Consider the following 17,658-nt stretch of genomic DNA (forward strand, 5'->3'; position numbering starts at 1 on the left):
GGAAACGGGTCCGGAATCGGAATCGACTCCGGAGTTGAAAATGGCTCCGAAATCAGAATCGGCTTCGAAATCAGAGGTGATTTCGGCATCTTCATTACAATAGGCGTTTGGGTCCAATGATGCTAAGTATTGATAGCCGCAAAGAATGCAAATTTACTTGTAAACGATCCATTTTGAAGGAGATTCCCGGGCTGATTTCGCTTCTGAAACTTCCTATTTCAATTCAAGATCTAATTCTCATTTCGGAGCTAATTCTAATTCTGGAGACATTCTGATTCCGTTTCTGGCGCATTCCGTTTCTGGTCGATTCTGATTCCGGAGCTGATTCTGATTCGGAGTCAACTCCAGAATCAGAATCGGCTCCAGATTCAACTTCGCAAATATCTCCGGAATCGGACCCAGAACTGATTCCAAAAACGGAATCGGAGTCGGATAGGGCCAATTCCGAACTCCCTTCACTACTACATTCCCTTGCACAAATAGAAAAAAGAGCTACACAATTCCAGTACACATCATATTATTTTATGTAAATCGATACACAAACACACCAACACCGTCCTTTCCGTCCGTGACTCGCGCTTCTCGCCACTTTGCCGCTCGTTCCTGTGTGGAATAAAGGTGTGCCAAAAACCGTTTCGCTTCGACAAAGTGCAACATTACAAAAACACGCGATTGTTTCAAAGTCATATCCTCTCACCTTGCGCGGCCCCTTGTTCGCCAACACTAATGCCGCCCCGCCGGCGTTCCTTTCGAAATCGAAATGCTGCTCCCGGCTACACCCCCCTACGCTCAAACGCTACCGCTAAATCCTACTCAGCCAATGTGTTTATGAGTGAAGATGTCCGAACTTGTGTAAGCCAATGCGTGTGTCTGTGTGTGTCCCAAAACTACCCCACAGGTCAGTCTGTGTGTGTGTCCTAGCATCATTTAGCTAAATTTTGATTAAATTTCCCCCTTACTTTATCTGTCGTCCTTTCAATGGTAATGTGTGTGTGTTTTCTGCTGCTGCTTTATTCCGCTACCTTGCCGCTTACTACCGCTTCTTTTCGCGCCGTGTACAAATAACATTGGTAAACATCACACTAATATGAAAGCTCCATTGATTAGTTATATGAATATTTTCTGTTTTCTGTTTTCTGTTTGATCGTTTCACTCATCCTCGTTCAGCTTTTGCTCGATGCCCTTTTGCACTACCTTCACTAAATCCTTCTACCGTCTCAGTTCGCCTCTTGCGCCATTCTTCTCACTAAATCTGCTACCATACATAAAACTACGCACTCCTTACGAAGGGATTGGGAGAGGGGTAGTAGGAGGAGGAGGCGGGAGTAGAATATGTAATCTGTGTATATCGTACGCTTTTCCTATTTTTCCGCGTTTGTAAACTATTCGCACCAAAAACATTGTGCGCTATAATATGTGTTTGTGTGGGTGTTTTGTCGCTATGCTTTTGTTTGTTTGTTTGTTTTGTAGAAAAAAATGCACAAAAAAGTCTATCATCTAGCGCGCGCCGTTCAAGAGACGTTGTTCGCTGTATATATATATAAGTAATAATGCAGTGTGCTTCCGTTCCGTGGAATGCCCCTCTAACGGATACTGGGGATGGTGGTAACAAGGGTTTAATATGTTCCTGATTGTGTGTGTGTGGGTCAGTGGGATGGGTATGATTTTCGGCTAATCCTACGTTTGGTTTTGGTTTCCATGCTCAACTGTAGTAACTATAACTTAGCGGCTTTCACATCAACAACAAAAAAAACTATCATACTATCATTACTTTAAGGTAATCGCGCATTTTGTGGAGGTACAGGGCTGGGATCGACTGGCAAGAAACCCTTTTTTTTGGAAGAAACTAAGGAAGGTATACATCTCAATCCCTGCACTTGATTTGTTTACTGGGTGAAGTGGAGTTTGATTCGCTTGCTGGGTGTAAAAAAACGAACCAAAAAAAACGCAACTACTATGACTAGTAAACTAAGCAGCAGCACACGGTTCTACCTGTTTGTTTGTAGCCTGTATCAAGATGGAAGTGGGTGTAAGTTACCCTCCCTGGCTTTGGAAAACACCTGATTCTCCCTTGTTTGCACGCTCTCCCTACACCACGCGGTTTGCTCCTCCCTTCCATTCGCTGCACGCTGAAATCGAACCTCCAAAACGTTTGTAACCAATTTACATCTGGATGGCTGGCCGATGCATATTCCAATTACACACAAAATAACACTTATCCATTAACACGTTGCTAAAGATGTCGATGCCCTCCGTCCCAAAATATATGCCCTGATCCGCCTGGTCGGTCGGTCGGTCGGTCTATCCCCACAAAAGCACACCAAGCGCTAGCACACAAACACACGTGTGCCTAAGCTGTCGTCTGCGGTATCCACACACACACCCTGCACCTATCCTCGGTGTGTAACCCTGCTCCAGTTTACATTAAGGATCGTATTTCGCTATCTTTGGATTGTGAGGCTTTGATCGGTCCACCGTTGGCGGACGCCTCCTCTTCGTTGGCGCACGAGTTTGCCGCGATCGTTGTGTTGCGCTTGTTTTTCGGTGGGAAGAAAACCTAAAAGGATGACAAAACAATGTGCAGGAATGTTTCGTAGAACTGATTTTGGAGGTAGCTAGCCGGCTATTGTTAGTTCAATTCCGACTACGGCAAAATCCGAACCACTAGTTTCGTTCGGACTCGCACGGGGTCGTTCGGAGTCGTTCGGAGTCGTTCGGAGCCGTCCAGAGTCGTTCAGAATCGTCCGAAGTTGTCCGGAGTTGTTCGGAGTCGTCTGGAGTCTTTCGGAGCCGTCCGAAGTCGGCCGGAGTCATTGGGAGTCGGAATCATCCTGAGTCGTCCAGAGCCGTCCGAAGTCGTCCGGAGTCGTCCTGAGTCATCCGGAGTCGCCCGAAGCAGACTGGAGTCGTTGGGTGTCGGAGTCATCGTAAGTCGTCCGGAGTCGTTTGGAGTCGTCTGGAGCCCTCCGGAGTCTTTCGGAACCGTCCGGAGTCGTTGGGATTCGTCCAGAGTCAGCCGGATTCGTTGGGAGTCGGAGTCAGCCTGAGTCGTCCGGAGTCTTTCTGAATCGTCCGAAGTCGTCCGAAGTCATTCGGAATCTTCTGGTGTCGTTTGGAGTCGTCCGGAGTCGTTTGGTGTCGTTCGGAGTCGTTTGGAGTCGTTCGGAGTCCGGACGACTCCGACTCTGAACGACTCCGGACGACTACGACTCCGGGCGACTCCGACTCTGGATGACTCCGGACGTGTCCGGACATCTTCGGATAATGCTGGTCTGACCTAGGAGTCGGAGTCGGTTCCGTATTTATCGGAGTCGGATCCGAGTCGACTCCCGATTTTTACCAACTTTACCCATCACCCACTAGCGTCGTGGTGGTACATACCTTCATTGCACCTCGAACCATTAACCGGAACCAGTAGAGCTGTGGCAAAAACAGTGCCAAAATGCTCACCTTACATCCCCACGGTAAGTTCCACACAGCCTAGGGGAAGAGAGCACAAAGAAAGAAATTAGTAAGACCCGAGATCAATATTCCTCAATATGTTCCGATCAAACTCACCTCTAGGAATGGTTTGTTCACTACCTGACTGTAGTAGTAGCACACGTACGGCATTAGAAAGACGCGGCACCAGAAGAACGTGACCAGCATCACCAGCCCATTGATGACGTACAGCTTCGACTGTTTCAATCCCATCACGCTGAGAATGCTACGGAATGACACGAACGGTGTGGACAGCTCCATCATGAACATGAAGCTAAACACGCAATCTCCCAGCCCGCCTCGAAGATACTGAAAAGCAATTACAGAGAGCGAGAGGAAACGGATTAGAATTAAATCCACTCCTTTTGCATATTTAAACACGTGTGACGTCGCTTTCCTTACCGATATAACGACCAGTCCGTACGAGCCAATGAACAGATGGTGGAACACCATCAACGGATGCGACGCCAGGTACTTGGCAAAGCTCGGGATGCCCAGCTTGCAGGGCGTCACGAACGAGAGCGTCCCTTGCGCCACGCTCGGAATGTCCTCCAGTGCCTGCAGTGTGGCCGCCTTCTCCATCCCTCCATTTCCGGCCGCATCGTCCCCCTTGGCGGTGCCATTTCTTCCCCCGCCCTGATTGTTGTTCTCCCCGGCGGCCGGCGACTGCAGGCCCAGCTTAACCTTTAGCTTGAGGGCCGCCTCGGCCGCATAGATTTTGTACATCGACCATAGGTCGTAGAAGAAGTACGAGGCCGCAAACCAGGCGTACGATTCGGACAGGAAGTGCGAAGCGTGCAGAAAGTTGCGCGGGCACGACCAGCGGCACACGAACAGCCCGGCGATGCAGGAAAAGGCGGCCTGCACGGCGGACACGAGCCTGCCGAGGAAAGCGAAAGGATTAGGACAGGAATTAGAGATAACAACAACAAAAACACAGTGTTGAGTGTTGTGCTTTGAGCAACCGCGCCTACGTACTTGTTCGTGATGTCCAGCACGTCCGATACGCGTAACCGGTACCGCTTGACGAAGCTGTGCCCGATGGTCGTCCGCAGCAGCAGCTGGTTAAGAAACTCGGTAAGGGCGACAAAGTACACGAACCCTAAGCTGATAAGCAGCGCACCTTTCTGGACCGTAATGCTATCACTCGGGTCGAGCGTGGACAGGCTTGCGCAAGCCAGCGCGAACGAGCCGACCGAGTAGAGCAGCGAGAAGACGCAGCCGCGCGTGTTTAGCTTTTCTTCCACCATCCTCCTGGCGGCGTTCGGTCGTTTTCCGTTTGCTTCTTGTACCGGAATCCTTTGACCGGGAAGGGGAGGGGGGGGGCAAAGTTCTTTCCCCGCAAGGGTAGCGCACAAACACTCAGACACACGTTTTGTTGGAAGCTTCAACCCGCTGTACCGCTGTTGTTTTCACACCTGGGGCGCTACTGCTGGTTCATTTTCACACTGCTGGAGGAACACCAAACGCGTACACACACTTGCCTAGAACGCGAGAAAGCGAAAACGGAGAAAAAAGGTCAACAGGAGTCAATTAAAATGGTAAATAAATCACGCACGCGATCTGTGCGCGGCCTCCGCCAGCCAGCCCAGACGTTTGTGTTGTGACTGTGTGACGAGCGTGTGAATGAATCAATAGCCCGACGACTTTCGATTAAATGTAGCCCCTCCCCCTCTACCGTTGCCCCAGATTCCGCTCTGTGCCGTGCCGCGACGGTCCCGCTGCCAGCTCCACACACACGGAATTTGCGGTTCGGATCGGGTCGCCTTTGCGCTTACATAATCTCACCCCGTCAAAGGCCGAAGGAATATGTGATTGTTTTGTTGTTTTGCGATAATAGCACATCCGTGAGCAGTGTTATCGCTTCGCCGACTGGTATTATGCCGGAGACTGTCCCCGCCTGATAACAGTCCGTCCACTTAGCGCCTGGGATCGTGTGAAACTGAAGGAAAAACAACCCGATCTGTGAAGGTTGCACGCGTGCACGTGCGCCGTTTTCCATGGCGGAGACATCGCTCCCCCCTGTGGCCAACCGTTGTGAGTTGGCCCCACTCCCGCGGGCGGGTCACACTCGCCCGGAAAAAAAGACTCTGTCCCCTCCGGAACCAAACAAACCAGCGAACGAGCGCTCCACCTACCTGCCGGACAGAAATGACGACGCGAAATTTGAGGCGTATGTGTTGTCTGACCGTGCGTTGTTCCACTCCGTGGCCGCCACTGCTCGCTGCCTTTCTTACCCGTCCACAGGTGTGTCGTAAACCGTCGCCCTGTCCTGCCCTGCCTTCTCTCTCCCTCGCACCCGAAAAGGGACGCGCTGTCACTATTTCATAACTTGGCAAAACGTCAAAAAGCTCTCCAGCAATGTGTTGTTGTTGTTGGTGCTTTTGCTTCTGCAAGGGGGTTGAACGATTGAATGGGAACGTGTGTCTTTGCTAAGCTTTTTGCTGTGCATGCTAGTGATGGGTAAAGTTGGTACAAATCCGTTGTTTGCTCCATTCCGATTCCGATAATTTCGGAATCAACTACGGATGGCAGGTCCGCCCTGCATTATCCGGAGTCGTTCGGGATTGTCCGGAATCGTCCGGAGTCGTCCAGAGTCGTTCCGAGTCACCTGAAGTCATTCTCAGTCGGAGTCAGAGTCCTCCGGTGTCGTCTGGCCGGAGTCGGCCTTCAAAACAAAGGTCTGTATACGAAGTGCACGCGCAAAATGGAAGAGAAAAACACAACGAAATGAAATGCCTGATCAGAAGTACATTAGGCGATTACCACATTAGGCGATTCCTGTTGACTTTGGCCGATTCCGATCGGCTCCGATCGATTCTGGACGACTCTAACAGGCCTATTATTTACACGAATGACATTCGATTCCACCGGAAGCAGTCAAATCGAGCGGGAGAAAAATTGATATCGTTTTCGCCATTCGAGTCGATGAAGGTTTCGTCGACATTTTTATTCTAGCATCTGTGTGTTAGACAGTTGGTCGAAGCAATGAACTCCGAATGACTCCGCCCGACTCCTACCGACTCTGGGTAACTTCGGACGACTCCAGACGACTCCAGACGACTCCAAACGACTCCGACTCCGTGCGGAAAATAGTGGTTCGGATTTTGACGGAGTCGGAATCGGACCAACACTAGTCGGAGTCGGATCAAAGTCGTGGGTGCGCTCCAGAGAGCACATCACTAGTGCATACGGCGTTTGTGAAGAAAAAAATTAACTTTATTAAAATAATTTGTGTTTTTTTCACCTTCTAAACATTAAACTAACGTTTTTGGCTTCTTTTCTACCTTTGCCATTTTGTCTATCACAATTCGCCTATTGCAATTCAAGAATAGATTCCTGAACCGGGTCAAGATTCCTGGCAGTTCCTGGACCGGAACAGGTTCAAAAGCAGCTCCACGACCAGGAAAGACACATGACAATATTTAGAACCAAAAAAAAATCCCCTCCAGCTCCTGGTTATTGATATGATCCTGATCCGGTTCCTTCGCCGGGGTTAGACTGAGGCAGGATCCAATTTAAAGGATGATTTGAAGACCATTTCTATGGCTGAAATAGCTTCAGGACTAGTTTCAGGATTGAAATGTACGCAATTTATAAAAACATGACATCAACCCACGTATGGGACCTTAAACTGATAACCACTTTCATCAATATCCGACAAAATGATACAGAAAATGACGTTTATTAATTATTTCTTACGTTTCGTACACTACCGTTGATCTTTTAACGATAGCCCATGCAACTTGTTTGCATTTTCGTTTGAAAAGACGGTAATTCCCTTGCTAGTATTCACTTCCCAACCCCATTTTATACCATTTGGAGGATAAAGTTCGTCAAATCCGCATCCCGGAACCGGCCGATGCGTGCCGCGTACGAGATAAAGTGCGCCAGAAACGTCTGATCGTGCACGCGATGCAACAGGTGCGACATTGGGCCGGTGGCATGCACGGTTGCGAACGCCGCATCGCCCTCCCGTGCATCGGAGCGTACCACGACGATCAAACTATCATCGAGCACGGTGCTGGAATGGAAAAGAGAAACCCCATTTGAAGCAGTTCGAGCTCGAACAGAAGGGAAAACCCACTCACCTAAGCTTCCGTAAGGTCGCCTTCACAGCAGCATCCACTTCGGCCGCCCCGATGGGCACGCTCGGATCGGCAATCGCCACCAGCACGAAGCCTTCCGGCCGGTCCAGCACGTGCAGCGCACCGACGGTCAGATCGTGGAAAGCGTTCGGTTGGGCCAGCGTTTGCCGTTCGAACAGCCCCAGCGCATACTCGCGCTCGTCCAAGGCCGGATCAAGCAGCTCCTTCAGCTCGGTGGCCAGCTTGTAGCTCGTGTCCGCATCTAGCCGCTCCCCTTCCCACGCCGACTCGAACGCTTCGCGGCAAAACTCTTCCGGACAGGGCAGCGTGCCGGCAATCACGTTCAACGCGCGACCCGTCTCGCCGTACAGTAGCTGCGTGCGTACGTCGGGGCACTGCTGCCCATCCGGGCCCGCGTACAGCCAGCTCGAGTTGGGTGTATGCGCGTACAGGGCCGCGGGCGTGGGTTGCACAAGCTCCCCGTTCGTTACCACCCCGGTCAGACGGCCGACGGCTTGGGCCCACTGCAAGATCGAGGCCGCGCGGTGCGTGCTGTTCGGCGGCTCGTTGCAATCGTCCGAAGGTGAAACGGCCGAATCAAACCCAACCGTGTGCCGGTGACGTGGCTCAATGCCACAAAACATGGCGGTCGGATTGAATGAGACGGAGGCGCCGGCACCGTCCGAGGTCGTGGGGCGCAGCAAGGCCAGATGGGGAAACGATTCCCAGACGGGTCGCGGATCGCCCGGGGAAGCGGCCGCACTGTCCAGCGCGATGAACAGGACGACGTTTTTGGCACGCTTCTTGTTCTCGTCCACCACGCGGAAGGCATTGCGCAGTTCGGCCAGATTCGCCTCGAACCAAACGGTTTGCTCTGTGGTGGAAAAGCAGAAGCAAAAATTAAATAATTTAAAGAAAAATGCGGTGTAATAAATTACATCATCGTGTCATTCACCTGCCGGCAGCTCGACATCGTACAGGTCGACTTTCGCGACCACTTGACCTTCGTTCTCGTACACCACGATCAGGCTGATGCACAGCAGCACGATGATCACCACCACCGCGACCAATACTCCCACGCACAGCGCACTGCAGCCCACCCCCGGCGGCTTTTGGCTGGGAGGGCGGCGACTATTGTTCACCGTTTCCCGTTCGCCATCGAGCTGGCGTCGCCATTCGGGGCCACTGTACGACGAGCCAGCTGCAGTGTCACTCGTCGCAAAGTTGAACTCTTCCCGTGTCATCTTCTTCTCCTGGAATCCGGGTGCAAACACACACACACACGCACACTCTTTCCACCCCAAGAAAAGCTCGCCCAGCCAGTCAGTCAGTCAGCCACTCAAGCGAACAAACAAGTGATCGGACAAGTGATCGTGCGGCTGTGTACGCGATAAGATACTGGCTGCCCTCTCCATCGAGCAGGTATGATACGGGTGTTGGGAGATGCTAATCATATACACAGGCTGGACTGGGTGGGGAGGTGGTGAATACTATGTTTGCGATAGAATAAAGTTAGCCTTACCCCAGGTGCACCTTTAGCGCGCGTTCGGAGGGGGTGTAATGAATAATTGCTCAAACAGCTCATTTCTCACTTCTCGCTCAGATTCATTACAGAGAACAGAATGGGATTTTTTTTTCATTTGCTTTTATTGCGCTCTAAACGTAGGAAAGATGATGAGACATACACACACAGGAGAAAAAACGTGTTGCATGAAGTCGTAACGTGTAACGTGCGCTTGCTTTTGCTTTTTTTGAATCGACATGTGTTACATGCGTTGTTTCCTTTTCATCGATAAACGCCAGCATTGCGCCAACACACGCACTCCACACCTCCACAAACTAAACCGCGGGCTGGCGGGATAAATGGATGGATAAAGCGATTAAAACCAAAAGAAAGAAAGAAAAAAAAACAAACACTGCATGGGAGTAGGGAATAAAACAAAACATCATGCCCCTCTAGCGATGATTCTAAAATCATGAAAAAGCGAAAAAGTATTTCAAACCGTCGTTTAGATATTTCCATACCAACCACGAACGAGACCCAAAGAAAGGGTGAAAAACTTATCTTAAAATTCTTTGATAAACGCGTGATTCAAGCAAACAATGCATACGGCGACGGTGATGTGTGTGAGGAAGGAGAGGCGAGAAAACGTTATGCAAGCATAAGGATTTAAACACCTTCCGGCCTATCAACACACACACGCACGCACCGGTAAAGCAAAGAAGCAGGCGCAAAGAGAGAGAAAGAGAGATGTGCATCCGACCGAAGAGTGGGGAGGAAATCGCGCTAGTCTGTCCCTTAGATATCATCAATGTTCAGATCATCGCCATCCTCGTCATCCTCCTCGAGCGAGGCGCGGGCCAGCTTCTTCGGGTCCGGTTTGGCCGGCTCCTTGCGCAGCGAGTCCACCTTCGCCCGGTCGTCGTACTCGATCTCGACCTCGGAATCGTCGTCCTCCTCGGACGATTCCTCCTCCTCCGCCTCCTGCAGCCACTGGACGAAGGGTTTGGCGCGCTCGTGGATCTGGGCCGCGATCTCCTTCGAGACGTACTTCTTGCTCACCTTCTGCGACCAGTCGAGGATGACCTTCTCGTCCAGCACGTCGCTGTCGTAGAACAGCTTCAGCAGCCCGGGCACCTTGTCCATCAGCTTGTCCGCGTGCAGCGAGATCGTCTGCTCCAGCCCGCCGATGAAGTACTTCTGCGCCTTCTTGTCCTCGTGCGTGAAGCGCAGCAGCAGGTTGCGGTACTTGCGCGCCTCCTGCGTGATGTTGGCGGTGAACAGCAGCTCCACCAGCACGAGCGTCGCCTTCGACTGGATGTCGAGCCGGCTCGCCTCGGTCACCAGCTCCTTGTGCACCTGCACGTTGTCCAGCTCGTTCGCGTCCCGCTTGCGCTTCACCAGCTCGTAGAAGATGTCCATCCGCTCCTTCTCCGTCTTGTCGAAGTCGTCCGACACGGTCATGTTCTTCGCGCCGTCGGTCAGATCCTGCATGCGGGCCCGCACCGCCTCCTCGGACGTGTCGACCGTCCAGCTCACGTCGTCCACGTCGCCGCCCGCAATCGACCCGTTCGGCGAGTCGGCGTCGCCGTTCTGCTCGCCGTTGGTGCCGTTCTCACCGCCACCGTTCGCCGTGGTGTTCAGCCCGGCCGTCGAGTCGTCGCCGTTCTCGCCCTTCTTGGTGCGCTTGCTGCGCTTGCCCTCGGTCAGGGACGCGCCCTGGCTGGCCGGGTTCACGTTCGGCGGGTTCTTGATGATGAACGTGTTCACCTTGTGGTTCACCTCGAGCGGCCCGTGGAAGCCGCACGCCTTGCAGCCCTGCGAGATCGTACCCTTCTTGGACGAGACGATCAGGTCCGTCTCCGGGTTGTCGCACTCCGGGCACAGCACAAACTTGCGGATGAACCCGTCGAGCAGGTCCTGCAGCTTGGCCGCATCGTGCGAACCGTTCACAATGAAGCGTTCGTTCTGCCAATCATACGAATTGCGTTAATTACTGTGACAATCATGCAACAAGACACACAATGCCGCTTACCTTATGGTCAAATTGCGTTTGAGCTCCCAGCTCGCAGCCAAAGTACTTCGTCGGGTAGGTTGCCGGGCGGCCGATCGCGCGCGCCACATCGGCCATGTTCACGATCACCGTCTTGATGCCGTTTCCCTTACCCTCTACCTTCGCGTTGATGCGGGGCATCTTGTACCGGTAGAAGATGTCGGTCACATTGCGATTCACGTTCACGGTAGCCATTTTTGCTTCTTGTATCGACCAAACAGGCAAGATAGAGATGAAGTCAACGAAAACCCTTTTTTGACTCGCAGTTCTTCACGGAACGCTAGACAGCTGCAGAAAGGCAAACAAAATAAAGAATTAAATTTAAATTATTAACATGCACCAAAACCAAGCAGTGCTGGAAAATGTCGCTGTCAATGATAATCATAATAAGTCAATCATAAAAAAAATCTGACTGAAACAAAATCTATGCCAGCGCGTTACGTACTCAATTGTGATGAGCAGAGGCGATACTCAAAACGATTGGTGTGACCATTACATGCTTCGTGACATTTTTGCGACCTTGCTTGATCAATCACTTTGTCATGACTTTTTTTACTGTGATTACTTCTGCAAAATGTAACTAACATAGTCATGACAAATTCTGACTGAAACAAAATCATGTCAGTGTCACTAGCTCTATTGTGATGATCAGAGGTGAGACTCAAACAGTTGTTGCGACCATCTTATGCTTGGTGACATTTTGTGCAACCAACTCTTGGTCAGTCACTTGGACGCGACATTTTTTGTCGGTGATCATCACGATAGTCATGGAAGATAGGTGGTGCGTGTGTGTGGTCCCAAGCAACAAAATGACCATGTTTTCTCGCTCTGTTCGACCCAACAGACCATCAAACCAGATAGAGCGAGACATCATGCTCATTTTGTTGGGACCCTACGCCAAGTATATTCCAAGAATGTCGTGATAATCACCGACAGAAAATGTCATGATCGAGTGAGTGACCAACAGGTGCTAAACGAAAATTTCACTAAGTATGTGATGGTCGCACCAGCTGTTTGAGTCTCACCTCTGATCATCACAGTAGTGTACGTTACCTGACTTGAACTTCGTTTCAGTCTTGAGTGCCGGTGATTAAAACAGTGGCATTTGGCAGCACTTTTCCAGCCAGAAATAGTCATGATTATGCTTGCAACGGCATTAAGCTCAGCTTGTCGGTCAGAGTATAGGGTTTGACGCTAGCACTCGCACTTCGCGTTCGGCATGCCATGACTCACTTTCATTGAGTACCAGCAATGAACATAAAACTACCTCGAATATGTTCAATGTTTTCGGGTGTGATTATCACGTGATTCTCATGACATTTTACAGCACTGCTACCAACAACAAAAAATCGCTTACCTTAGCCACTCAGTTTTGGACGCGAGCACGACAAAGGAGCGATGATTTCCTCACACTTAGCGACAGCGGCGGATATCCTCGTGTTGGATATGCGTGTTTTCCTTGGCACAACAAGTGAATGTTGCTTCAAGCACATGGACCAGCAGCACTTCCGGGTGTGCTCACACAGCTTCGCAGCAGTGGTTCATCAACCCCCCTCTCTTTCCTACTTCATAGGCAAAGAAGCTTCTTCCTCGGGAACGCGCGCAAAAGGCAAACACGTGACAACATGCGGTGTGGCGTTGGATCGCGAATCGTCGTCGTCGTCGTCGTCGTCGTCTTGGCGAGAATGGTTCTACGATGTTCGGGGAGGGCTTACACGCTCACACACACCTTAGCGAAACCACTGTTGCTCCTGGCTGGCCAAATTCATCTGTGCTTCTTTGCGACGATCGTTGCTGATCGGACGGATGACGGTCGTCGTGGTGGTGGTGGTGCGTCGGCACTGCTGCACCAGCAACACGTCGGTATTGGCGTCAATGGCGGCGTTTTCACGTTCCAATCGAATGCTGGCGGTGGTTGCTAGCAAAAGCATTTGTAGAATTTTTTGTTGTTTGGTGGTGGCCGGGGTGGTCGGATGTTTGAAAATTAGCGGCTTCGGGATTCGCACCGGTTTAAAGGGGATTTTGGCAACACTCTCGAACTCACGCCGGGGCGGGGGTTCGTTCTTGATTGAGACTATTTTGTTCAAAGATCAGTCACAGTCCTTTTTCAAACGCACGGCTACAGACTTCCAAAAACTGTACTCTCGGGAGCTTTTTGCTACTTTCCAGGTGGGGCTTTGATTCTAAACACGCTGCAGGGGAGTAGGGGCGTGATCATTCGTCAACACGCAATCGCCATGATGGGCACACGGGTATTATAATGCCATACGAAAGGAAACAAAAAATAAAATGAAATAACAAAACAATAATAATTAATTAGCGCTAGCTACTCGCCCAAACAACATAAACGTTAGTAGTGGGGGGATTCGTTCGGGAAGGCAAGAAAGAAAATGCTCAAAACAACAAAGAAAATTCTAACTCAAACTCAAAAACTAAAAAGTTGAAGCTTAAGGAAAGATTGATTCGGGGAATTATTGCCCTCGACCACGTGACGCGTTCTTTTTGAAGGGAATTGAATCAGCTTTTTTGGTTCCACTTCACAAATGACTTCTACTGACAATGCGTAGTACTGGTAGCAGGGCGTTTTAAATTAGCCAGAAATGCGGTACACTCCGTTATCTTCTCAAAATTTTTAATTTCTGTCGTTATTTCTGTCACCGCAGATTTCGCTGCCGGTCTTCACGTCTTTAGTGCACGACAGGGACAGTGGTGTTTAGGTTTGGTGTGTTAGATTTATATAAATGCGACCTCAATAATCACCTTTTGCCTGCCACTCTGTCTCTCTCACCGTCTGTCATTCACACCGTTCCTAACACAGTCTGTGGTGCCACCGGGACCGCCAAAAACCGCTGCTTTTAGCATACGCGATTGATCTCAGCGGTGCACGAGCGAGACACGGTGTGTGTGCTGGTTGTCCTCTTTTTTTTTAATTTTTTGTTTTTTTTTTTGGCGCAAAAATTTTAGTAGTAGCAGTAGTACAAGTAGATGGTTCTTAATAACACAATTTTTAAATTAATTTTTTACAGATGCCTAGAGGATGTCGCGCAGAGTGTTTTCACGTTTCTCTGAACGGTTGTAATTTCCGGTGTCTATTGCTAGAATATTTTGAAGTCCTGCCGGGGCAGAGCGCGGAGGGAAGGCGAAAAAAGGGAAGAGAAAGAGAGAATGTGTTTGGAATGAGAACGCGTGCCCTTTCTCTTTCTTCCTTCCGTGGTGTGTGTGTGTGTGTGTGGTTTGTATAGCAACACAAAAATGGCACGTACCTATGACTTTTACTGCTTCTATGAGAAATCATGCACGTCGTACCACTGGAACTCCTTAATATGGGAGAAAGCGGTGCCTCTTTGAGTGCTGGTGTTTCTGTAGAAAGGCAACAAATTTTAAAAATAAAAATAAATCATTAATAATATATACTAACAGAGACATTTAGGGACTAAAATGGTTAAAACGTTTTATTGAAAATAAAAATTCAAAATTTCATTTCAAACAAGTTCCCACAACATTCGTTACCGTCGTGGCACACATTTTTAGCATGAAAAAGAACTAAAAAAATATTGCCAAATTGCACTTACCTTGTACGCTTTCTAAAGTCATATAAAACGATAGGCGCCGCTCCAGGCGATCCTTGCTCGTGTTAATCAGTGGACACAAAATGTGCTGCCGACGGTGTGTGAGGGTACGGGGGTACAGTTGGGGGGACCGAAACTTCAGCAGCTTCGTCACACTTCCACGAGACACGGGGGGTGAAGGATGTGTGTTGAACAAACCTGCCAACTGGAGCAGTTTTGGCTAAGAATTTTTCACAACTACGTGCGTCCGGAAAGTGGTTGTGTGTCCCCGACAAGCACACACGGTATTATGAAAACGTAATATGTCTGTAGAAAAAAAAAGAACAGAAAAGAGAGAGAGAGAGCGAGAAGGTAAAAAAGGGGAACCAAAATTAAATTACAAGATAATTTGGACGCGTTTCTCCCCCATTTTTTTTTTCAACATTATGTAAAGTGTCACGTACTCATTTTCTGCCCATTCCATTGTAACGAACTAATTTTTAGCCCCTTAATCAGCGAAAGGATTATTGGTCTGGATCTCGCCGAAGAGAAAAAAAACACGACCTGCAGCAGAACAAGTTCGCCACGGTGCAAAATCTGTCGATGTATTGGTATCCACAGACCGATGAGGCGGGAGGGGGTAGGGGGAGGGGACTGTAAAAATATGGCGATTGGAGTTCGAACAAAAAAAAATAGCCTCCCTTATCACCATCGCGGGGTGAACGGAAAAGGTTCGCATGGGAACGATTCGCTACAGGCGAAGGGTTCGACTTCGTTTCAATACCCAATTCCGTGTCCCTTGGAACGGGTTTCCGAAATCGGGGCCGTATTTTTTCATTACGCAAGTAGGCGCAGCGAGGACCATCACCACCACCAGGCTGCACAGTGGCAGTAGCAACAAGGCAGCTAACCAGCCAGGGGGCGGGGTAATGGATGGATGATGATCGGCCACAATGCAAAATTTTCAGTCTGCTCGTACGGCAGAGCAAGAGCAAGAGCAGGAGCCAGCGTAGGGGTGATTCGTTGGCAAGAGTAGGACGTGAGACCTACCACGTCTGCCATTCACCACTACCACCACCATCTGGCAGGGTGCTGCTAATCTCAACGGAAAGGAATTGTGACGAAAATGGACGGATTTTGGCCCGCTCGCAAAGAAAATTCGCACCCAAAAACCACGCAACGCCCTACTTACTCGGTGAATCCGAAAGATGGATGAAGATTTGAAGCGCACGAATACGATTTTTCTTGGGAGTGATTGAAAAGATTTTCACACTTGCAGTGGAGGGGTTTTGCCACAGTATTGCTCTACGCACAACTTACACAGTCACGGATTGCTAGAGAAGTGAGGAAAAAGTTCGCTAGAACGTGATAAAACGCATGTTCCGCAGTCGCACCCCGTGGTGGTGTTGTGTTCCTCCTGCATAGAGCGTGACGTCAGTAGTATAGTTAGCTTGCTCACTCTAGCGAGGAAGAATATGCAAGCAAATGTCACGAGTTGAGTTCGCCACAATGCCACTGTATGGGGTACAGCTACGCAGCCGGGATAGCAACGGAAACTTCGCTTCGAAACGGTTGGCTCACGGTGTCGTCCATTGTGGGTAACGTCTTATTGCCTTTTCGGTGGATTTTAAATAAAAAAAAAACTTTGTAAAAATGTTTCGAAAATTAAAATTACATTAACAATCAACCTGCTCAGGTATGGAGAGAATGACAAAGGTATCAAAGCGAGGAAAGTACCACTAACTGGCTAACCAGCAACAGATGGCGCTAGATTTTTTTTATGCTCTGCCAAGTGCCACAACTACACTAAAGGCCGGGGGACGTTGTCCGTACTCACTTGTCCGCTATTTTCACTAGCGCATCTGGCGACGACCAGTGCAAGCTAGATTTCGCTAAAAAAATTTGTGTCTAAATTATTCACACGTGGTCGACCTCGCTCATCTAGTTTCGACCAGCCTATTTGTATGCCGTTGGAAATGTTGATAAACGGCCATAAAATGCAACAAAGTAGGCCGTTAATTGTTGTTGTTGGACAAATCGTCATTCATACAAAGCGCTGGGCAACATTTCTCCACATCTTCCAATATCTATCCGTCATTGGGTAAAATTATAGCCTCCTCGACCCAAAACGTTTTTTTTACAGATAAATTACACCAGCATTAAGCTTCCACCCGTCACCGAAAGATGGCGTACGCTTTAACAAAAATTACACTACGGAGTACGATCAATGTAGCCCGGCCTTAAACTACCACTAAACGGGTTCTAAACGGCTCGAGCTATCAATCTAAACGAATTATAAAAAGACCTCGTTTAGCAGACGGCAAACGACTTATGTATTCTAAAAACAGCCAAAAAAAAGCTGTTGGTGGCATCTGTTGGTGGGATAGCCATACAACAGAGCTTCACTTTGGGAGCTTTCTTCTTCCCTTTGCACTGTTGTATGATTTTGCATTGCCCATGCGCCACAAATTAAGCTTAAACGACTGGGAAATCAAATATCCATAGAAGAAAATAAATAGAAGCTCCATAACTTCATTAGCTTGCTCAATAGATGGCGTATTACAACTCAATCATTATATTTTGCTGTCTTTTTCTTGCAATGTGTTTTGACAAGTTTCATCTAATCATGACCTATCCCAAGTGCCACAAATCCACTAAACGACCACTAAACGGCTTCTAAACGATTCAAGCACTCTACCTAAACGGAATATAGAAAGACTTCGTTTAGCAGACGGCAAACGACTCATGCATTCTAAAAATAGCAAAAAAAAGCTGGTGGCGCCATCTGTTTTTGGGATACCCAACCAGTTGAGCTTCCTCGCTTGGAGGAGAGCTTTCTCATTTCCTCTGTACTGTTGTATGGTTTCGCATTGAAGTTATGCATCGTTAGAACTAGAACGGCGATACGATTGTTTAAATACTAAACTCCAACGGAAACCACCAGCACTGAAGTAAGTGAGATTTGAGTAATGGTCGTTGGTGTTGATA

General features: G+C 49.2%; 3 protein-coding genes across 8 annotated transcripts; all 3 read right to left on the reverse strand.

Moving 5' to 3' along the window:
- Nucleotides 1-500: 500 nt before the first annotated feature.
- Nucleotides 501-5,788, reverse strand: LOC120956028 (ceramide synthase). 5 transcript variants are annotated; one of them, XM_040377388.2, is made up of 6 exons: nt 5,619-5,788; nt 4,459-4,964; nt 3,883-4,360; nt 3,559-3,789; nt 3,382-3,480; nt 501-2,557 (listed from the first exon to the last, which is right to left on the reverse strand). In XM_040377388.2, the coding sequence occupies exons 2-6, from the start codon at nt 4,728-4,730 to the stop codon at nt 2,420-2,422; spliced, it is 1,218 nt and encodes a 405-aa protein (XP_040233322.2). In that variant the 5' UTR covers nt 4,731-4,964; nt 5,619-5,788; the 3' UTR covers nt 501-2,419. The 5 variants fall into 5 exon arrangements, with proteins under 5 accessions (XP_040233322.2, XP_040233319.2, XP_040233318.2 ...); XM_040377385.2 differs by lacking the exon at nt 5,619-5,788 and adding an exon at nt 5,269-5,581; XM_040377384.2 differs by lacking the exon at nt 5,619-5,788 and adding an exon at nt 5,259-5,581.
- Nucleotides 5,789-7,146: 1,358 nt separating this feature from the next.
- LOC120954958 (membrane-bound alkaline phosphatase-like) lies at nt 7,147-9,129 on the reverse strand. Its single transcript, XM_040375336.2, has 3 exons — nt 8,524-9,129; nt 7,572-8,442; nt 7,147-7,504 (listed from the first exon to the last, which is right to left on the reverse strand). The coding sequence occupies exons 1-3, from the start codon at nt 8,810-8,812 to the stop codon at nt 7,291-7,293; spliced, it is 1,374 nt and encodes a 457-aa protein (XP_040231270.2). The 5' UTR covers nt 8,813-9,129; the 3' UTR covers nt 7,147-7,290.
- A 432-nt stretch (nt 9,130-9,561) lies between these two features.
- On the reverse strand, nt 9,562-16,027 carry LOC120954957 (eukaryotic translation initiation factor 5). Of its 2 annotated transcripts, XM_040375334.2 has the most exons (7): nt 15,863-16,027; nt 14,695-14,997; nt 14,386-14,482; nt 13,883-14,235; nt 12,480-13,314; nt 11,105-11,410; nt 9,562-11,037 (listed from the first exon to the last, which is right to left on the reverse strand). In XM_040375334.2, the coding sequence occupies exons 6-7, from the start codon at nt 11,315-11,317 to the stop codon at nt 9,868-9,870; spliced, it is 1,383 nt and encodes a 460-aa protein (XP_040231268.1). In that variant the 5' UTR covers nt 11,318-11,410; nt 12,480-13,314; nt 13,883-14,235; nt 14,386-14,482; nt 14,695-14,997; nt 15,863-16,027; the 3' UTR covers nt 9,562-9,867. The 2 variants fall into 2 exon arrangements, with proteins under 2 accessions (XP_040231268.1, XP_040231269.1); XM_040375335.2 differs by lacking the exon at nt 13,883-14,235.
- Between the last annotated feature and the right edge of the window lie 1,631 nt (nt 16,028-17,658).

This window comes from Anopheles coluzzii, chromosome 3 (assembly GCF_943734685.1).
Source record: "Anopheles coluzzii chromosome 3, AcolN3, whole genome shotgun sequence".
Classification (NCBI taxonomy): domain Eukaryota; kingdom Metazoa; phylum Arthropoda; class Insecta; order Diptera; family Culicidae; genus Anopheles; species Anopheles coluzzii.